We start from the raw sequence: 7,868 nt of genomic DNA, 5'->3' as shown, positions 1-7,868 counted from the left end.
GAAAATAATTCTTGTTTTTTTTGTTGCTGCCTTGTGCCAAGAACACAGTCATCAGCGCTGGGGCAGGGGTCCCCCACTCACTCAGAGATGACAAAGGTTCATTCTGTTACAACTAGGGAAAAATAAATCAATGAATCGACCTAAGTCCATTAACTTAGTAATTTAGTTGAGTTCTGAAGACATGTGGCCAGGATAATAGGGCTGGAGTTGGGGATACCCACCTCGTATTCCCACCTGACTCCTATTTACACACACATTGTAAAACACACATAGTATCGTTACCACCCTGTCTTAAAGCTTGGAGCCTTCCAGGGCTCACTTCCTTATTACCTCAGCTATGATGCTTCCTCAAGTCCCCGCCATCCAGCCATTCTGGAGAACTGCCCAGCATGGACCTTCCGTGTGTGACCATCTTCATAACAGGAAGTAAAAATGACATGCACTCAGTGCGCTGAAATTAACTGGTGAGTTAAGAGATCACAGCTTGGCCTTGGAGCCCTGAGAAGATGGACACACTGTTAAGATCTGGTTTCCTGGAGACACTCTAATCAGGTCTCAGGCCCATTGAGAAAAAGGCAGCTTGAGTTTGACTGTTTGTTGCTGGGTAACAGGCTCTTTTCTGATAAGCTGAGCATTTATTTAATCACAGAACTCGGGCATTAAAAAAAAATAACAAGCATTTTTCTTTGAGAAAACTAAACAGAAGTTCATGTTCAGGTCCTAACTTGGGGGTGTAACTAGTAACTGATAGAGGCAAACACAAACCACAATAAAATGAGGTCGTTTGCAGCTGGAAAGTGGACTGTGTATCCCAGGAACAGCAACTTTGAGACAAATTAAAGATCCTGAAGGTGAAAGACACAGACCATTAAGGGTTGTCTATGTATGTTTGTGTCTTTAATGGCGGTGCAGGATATTCAGGGGTTCAAACGCTCACTGATCTTCATGTCCCATACTCTATCAACCCCAACTCACGAAGGGGTCTGGTAAGCCCAGCTACGTGTATTTTCTGAGTCTTCTGGTTAACAGCACAGAAAAGTTAAACGGTGATTGCAATTTACCCAGCTGTACAAGGTCTGCAGTTTAGTTCTTAAAAGTAACTGCCTGGGCTTTACAGCCCACTGTACCAGCTGCGACAGATGAAGAACCCTCCACTTTCAGTCTGTCTCCTCATGTTTTAAATCCTAAGATCTTACAATGCATTGATTTTTACTTTGTCTGGAGACCTAGGCCATTGTCTTCACACACCTCTACATTTTCAAAGTGTACATAAATAAATGACGTCTGTTTGTTCAGTTATCTGTAACCCGCAATGAAGCACCCCCCCATTCTCTCTCAAAATTAACAATATTCTGTAGGCTTTTCAGTTGCAGGGGTGTGTATGTCACCTGGAAAAGATGCTTGGCAAGTAATGGCCAGAATGATGCATTAAAAATGGAGGTTATTTTACCATTGCTGATGATTGAGGGCCTCAGCCAGTGTTAACTTGGTCCAAAAGCCATTTCTCACAGTTTTGTTTTCCAGCCTGTGTAGCCAGGGAGCCAACAGAGCAGGCACCTTTAGATTTTCCGTGTACCTGATGAAACTTTCTCTCAGTATTTTTATGCTAACGGTGTCTTACTTATGTCCAGTGTTTATAGTCTACTTCTGAGTGTTAGCATTGAGTACCCCAAACTGAACTTTTCAAAAGGGGTGATGAAGGAAGGTTTGTTCCAAAAACCTTTTATCAGAGCCACTTTTCACAGTTGGAATAAAATGTGGCCATCCTTTAGTATCCTTAGGAGACTGGTACCAGGACATGCCCTACCCTTGCCAGGATACCAGTGCCTTGATGTTCAAGTCCCATCTACAAAATAGCATAGTTTTACACATAACCTTCTCACATATTCTAAAATTTATATTGTTTCTAGGTCGTTATAATATCTAACACAATGTATTTGCTATGTAAACTGTTGTGCTGTATTGCTCTGGGAAGAAAATTGAAAAGCTATTTGGGACATGTTTCCTACATATGCAATTTTCCCCCTAACCTCTTCTGCTTGTGGCTTGCTGCACCTACAGTGTGTAGCCCACAGACAAGGAGAGATGATTGTGCTTTAGACATATCTATCACAACTCAACATATAGGTAGTAAAGTGGTCTAGGATTAGTAACAACCAAAATATAGTTCCAGATACCTATTTATCCTTTTAGATTCCCTAATTGTACATAACCCATAGTCGATAAGCACTTCTTTCCCCAAACAAATATACCACAAAGAATAAACTGATACATTCAAAGAAAATATGCATCATTTACTACAGTGCTTCCCTTCTCCCCCAATCTTGGCAGATAAGTCAAGGAAACGGCAGCAGTAAACTCTCTTTTACAGGCTTGGTGTAACGTGTCTTTAATTCCAGCACTTGGGAGGTAGAGATGAGCGAATCTCAGTGAATTTGAGGCCAGCTTGGTCTATCTAATGAGTTCTTGGGCAGCCACAACTACACAGGGACCCTGACTCAAAAAAAAAAAAAAAAAAAAAAAAAAAAAAAAAAGATACACTTTGATTTGCAAAGCAATTTGGAGTGATAGTAATGAAAGTAAATCATAAAGAACATATTGGCTTAATAATTTAAGTTATATATCAGGAGAAACAAACCACATTCCTCAACAGGTAAACCCACCCACTCATCCAGTTATTGCCAAATATGAGCATCCCAACGTTTCCTTCACCATCACCATGTAAATGAGTGGGCCAGTAAAAGTACTGCTATCGGCTGTATAGCCAGAAAGATAAGCCAAAGTTAACTATACCCAAGAACATAATGTTATTTGGTGATTATTTGGGCTAATGTTAGAAGCAATTTATCCATGTCAGTGTAGGGGAAGGCTGAACTTAATCCCAGCTACTGAGGATGCTGAAGCAGGAAGAATTTTAAGTTCAAGGCTAACCTAGATAACCTAGTAAAACCCTACTTTAAAATAAAAAAGAGAGCTGGAAGTGGTGGCACAAGCCTTTAACCTCAGCACCCAGGAGGTCGAGGCAGGCTTATCTCTGGGAGTCGGAAGCTAGCCTACTTTACCCATTGAGATTCTGTCTCAAAAAAATAAAATGAAATAAAGGCTGGAGATGTAGCTCTCTGGTAGAGCTCTTACTTAGCATGCACGAGGTTATTGGTTCATCACCGAGGCCCCCCCCCCAAAAAAAGTCTCTCAATATGTGAGCATAGAGATCAAATTACTTCTAAGAAAATGCCAAATGGCTTAAATTTATACTATAAATTAAATGACTGAAAATTGTGCCTTTCAGAAAATGACTGTAGCTTCCAGAAGGATGAAAGCCATTACCCTCACACTGTAACCGTACCATTTCCCAGTAGAATGCATTGCTTTCCGGCCACAACTTATTTAAAGCTTTGTGACTATATCATGAGATGTCTTTAAAAGTAAGGGGAAATAAATTTGTATTTTGAAATATGAAATTAAGTCTTTATATATTTTCATTTGAAAATTCGAAGAGTATTTTCAACTCCCCCAAACAGAAACAGAGAGGAAAATACGCCTTTGGATAAGAAATTGCACAGTCACTTAAGTTTCACGTGTATAGTGTAGGAAAGAAAATCTCAGCGAGTAACTGCTATAAATTTAAGAAGCACGCCTCCCTGGAAGAGTGCCGTTTGCCACCCAGTGGCTGCAGAACGAAATTGCTTCTTCTATCGCCTACAGACCTTTATTTTGTTGGTGGGAGGTGGGGAAAAACGGAGGTAGAAGATGCCTAACTACGAATTTAGAGCCGCCCTGATAGTCCTCCAGATCGATCTGAATCAACATCACTGTAGTAAACGGTGTATATTTTCCTTGTGGCCCACTCGCAGTTTGACCACAGACCTCTGGGAAGCAATGCGTTCAGATACTAACCGGCACCGAGGACACCGAGCTGGCCCGTGACTCACGGGACACGCTGTTGGGCATGGCCAGTGTGCAGCAGGACACGCCCACGGTGGCCTCGGGCAGCTCGTCGTCCTCTGTCCACTCGTTGAGCTCGGGGTTGAAGCACTGGATGCACTTCTTGTACTTCTTCTCGCCCTCATTCCAGCCGCCCAGCAGGTAGGCGCGCCCGTGCAGCGCTGAGACCCCAGCCGTGCTCACGCCCACGGGCAGCGGTGCCACGAAGCTCCACTGGCGCGCGGCGGGGCTGAAGCTCTCCACCGTGAGCACGTCCACGCGCTCCCCGCGCGCCCCCAGCTGGCTGCCGCCCATCACATACACCCTCTCGCCCAACGCCACCGCGCAGTGCCAGCCTCGCGGCGTGCTCAGCTGGGGCAGCTCCTGCCACTCGTCGTGTGCGGGGTCGTAGGCGCACACGGAGCGCGAGTACGCGCTCCCGATGTAGCCGCCCGTCACGATCACGCGGCCGTCGGCCACGGCACTGGCGTGGCAGCAGCGTGCCACCTCGAGCGGCGCCTTAGGCTGCCACTGATTGGTGGAGGGCACGTAGCACTCAAGCGAAGCCAGGCTGCCCTCCGCATTGCGGCCGCCCACCGCGTACAGGAGCCCGTTGAACACGCTCAGGCTGAAGTGCGTGCGTTTCTGGTTCATGTTGCCCAGGTGGATCCAGGTGTTGAAGCGAGGATCATACCTGAGATGACAGAGGACAGCTTGATCGCCTAAGCAGAGGAACTCATGTTGCCCAGCAACGTGTGAGTGGGAACCCTTGCCTTAACCACCACCCCTAGATATTACAGCTAATGTTCCTCCGCCTCATTCAGAAAAAAGAAATGTGCTATTCCTCTCGCCCTGCATTCAGAAAATGTTTCCTTCAGCCATACCCCCAAACAAACAAACAAAAACAAAACAAAAAAACAAAAAATGATCCCATAGAACTCTCTTTCCTCTGACACCACCACCTCTCCTCCCCGGGGTTTAAGAGGCATGCAAAATGGATCACAGGATAGAAGCTGGGTACCTGAAGAAGGAACCTGTACATTAGAGGGGATTCTACTTACTTTTTAGACATCAATAACTCCTAGCTCTTTCTTGCTGCCTAATTAGGATAGGAGTTGCCTGGATTCTTTCTACAAGCTTCTCCTTGGCATGTCTGGCCTGGCCATTCATTGCACTGATAGAAAGCTAAGCCACCGTAGAATGAAACCAATGGAATCGTGTCTAAAGGCATCAAGAAAGGCTTGGTCTATCCTGATAGTTTTCTACTGGTAAAAAGTTCCAGTTCATAGAATTTCTTTATTTAGTGTTATAGTGTTTTTAGCAGTATATAACTCGACACAAAGAAAACTGGCTTGAGTATGAAATGGTGAGAAACCCAGCAGAAGGAAAAGAAGCAGGGCCAGTGAGCTCGGGGCTCCTTGCTCAGAAGTTCTATAAACAGGGTTCACCTTCGTCCTGTCCCACTCCCAAATACAGGGCTGAAGCTGTGGCTCAGAGGTACAGTGCTTGATTGATATAGGTGAGGCACTGTATTCAAGGCCCAGAATGGAAAAAATATAAAAAGTCTAAAAATCAATTGCTTGGATTATTTTTAAAAGGAATATACTCATACATGTGAATATAAAATATATAAAGTACACGAAATATATGCTATAATACAAAATGTATTAATTATATTGATATATTAAATTATATATTATACATAATATAATATATAAGAAATATATCTAATGAATATATTTACATATAAATATGTGTGGATATGTGCATGTGAGTGTAGGTTCCCTTGGAGGTCTGAAGAGGGTGTTGGATGTCCTAGTGCTGGAGTTACAGGCTGGTGTGAGCCACCTGATGGGGTGCCAAACTTGGGTCCTCTGCAAAAGCAGTGGTGTTTTAACCACTGATCAATTTCTCCAATGCTTTGTTTGGATTATTGGTAAATGGTGGATGCACACACACATAATGAAACAATAAAGAATATCATAAAGATATTGCCTCTTGGTTATGTTGGATGTGTATGTATGATGAAAACAGAAAGGAGACCATGAAAGGGGAGGGAAAGACTTTAAGGGCAGGGTGGAAGCAGGGTGAGGATTCTGGGGAACCTTCAAGGGGACCAATAAGAGAGATGTAGGGGCAAGAGGTATGCATAAGAAACTGTAATGGCATGAATGTATGAAAATGGAAAATTAAGCCCATCCCTTTGTATGTTAACTGAAAAAATATTAAAAAGTAAAAACGGAAATCTAGGGTACATATATCTTGGCTGCACTTTATATGAAATGCAGAAAATATCTAAATCATTACTACTATTATATGGCTAATGAACTAAAATAAGAGGCATCAGGTCTGGGTCAGGGCAGTTTCTCCACATTTCCATTCATTTGCATTACCAACAAAGCACTGGGTACCTGCAGAAATTGCTGACTGCGTGCTTGGCTTGGTTTCTTGCATCATTCTGGTCCTCACCACCAGCCACATAAAGGAATCCATCCATCACAGCCACACACTGGTTAAAACTCTTGGCTGGCATCTCTGTAAGCTTGCTCCATCCATTTTCAGGGTCTCTATACAAAATGTCTCTACTAAGGGACTTTTCGGTCAGGCCAGGGCGTCCCCCAACAGTGATGAGAACTCGGCAGCCACCTCTAATTCTTGTTCGCCTAGATTGCAACGTATTTTGATGATAAGGTAGTAAATGGTAGTTCATAGCATCCACAAGCAGTTTATGACAGTCAGCATCTTGCATCATTCTTGGTACGGTTTGAACATAATTGACCAGGTCTTGTGCAGAAATGGTACCAAATCGAATGTTACTTAAAAGATCTGCTGCATGTTTCACCCTTTTGGGGTCAAATTCTAGCCATTTCATTGCAATCTGGAATGCTACTAGCTCAGAAGGCAGTTGTAAGTCATCATCTATGAGGAGCTCATTAATTTGTTCAAACGTAAGTTTCATAAATTGCTCTGATTCTGCAAATTCGATGAAGTTATCCCGGATGAATTTCTGGGCTGTCACTTTTGCATTTTTCAAGCAATATGTTTCGGCGATGTTCACAACATACATGCAGTTCTCAACACTGATCTCTCGGGTCAGAAAATCGCTGCACATCTTCACGAGAGTGTGGATCTGAAGGTACACGGCTGCAGAGATGATGCTTCCTATTGTGTATAGAGAGAGGGTCAGTCTTCCAGTGTAAGCATAGGCTATCACCGTGGCCAGGCCCAAAGGGGCGATATCGTTGAGGTCCACCCTTTTCGTTGATGGATCCTTTTTCAGGATGTTATAAAAGTATTCACTGCATGAAGCCATCACTGATTTATGAACATCAAAGGATTTGGTTTTTGTACCAATGACTAAGTCACATAGAAAGCTCTCTTGCCGCATTCTACTTAAACCTTCTAGGAGGTTGGGACCATAGGAAGTGTCTGTTAGTTCAGAAGAAACACAGCTAAGACTGTTGCCTCCCTCTAGGAGCCCGTTTAGAGCATTGAGCTTGTTTAGGGGGCTGTCTTCTACGATAATAGTCATTTCGTTGATCTCCGATTTGCTCTTCTTGATAGCCTTCTTTTTGGGTGCCATGGTAGGTAGCTACAGTGCTGTTCAAGTCAAGAGCTCACTAAAAGGGAAGGACATGGACATGTTTATTTTAGTTGTGTTTTGGACTTTAAAATAGTACACCAGAAACTTTTATAATTGTATAAAGTAGATTAATTCTTATTTGAACAAAATATGTTTAAAGACACAAAGCGAGATGCACATCGCAGTGACATTATTTCAAGCCTCAAACATTGAAAATGATTCTAAAAAGTACATGTTTTCAAACAAAATCTCCTAAAGGGTGTTCTTCCAAGCAATTATGACCCAGCAGCAATGAGCCGTTCCCTGGTTCAAATGCACAGTAATTTTGGAATGGAAACATCTAAAAGGCTTAAGAGAAAAA

The 7,868-nt window shown here is 43.1% G+C and overlaps 1 protein-coding gene across 1 annotated transcript; it reads right to left on the bottom strand.

The window, feature by feature from the left end:
* Window positions 1–3,695: 3,695 nt before the first annotated feature.
* Klhl31 (kelch like family member 31) lies at window positions 3,696–7,507 on the bottom strand. The gene is made up of 2 exons (XM_051197994.1): window positions 6,336–7,507; window positions 3,696–4,618 (listed from the first exon to the last, which is right to left on the bottom strand). The coding sequence occupies exons 1-2, from the start codon at window positions 7,505–7,507 to the stop codon at window positions 3,886–3,888; spliced, it is 1,905 nt and encodes a 634-aa protein (XP_051053951.1). The 3' UTR covers window positions 3,696–3,885.
* Between the last annotated feature and the right edge of the window lie 361 nt (window positions 7,508–7,868).

This window comes from Phodopus roborovskii, unplaced genomic scaffold (assembly GCF_943737965.1).
Source record: "Phodopus roborovskii unplaced genomic scaffold, PHOROB, whole genome shotgun sequence".
Lineage (NCBI taxonomy): Eukaryota > Metazoa > Chordata > Mammalia > Rodentia > Cricetidae > Phodopus > Phodopus roborovskii.
This window is presented reverse-complemented; position numbering and strand designations above follow the sequence as displayed.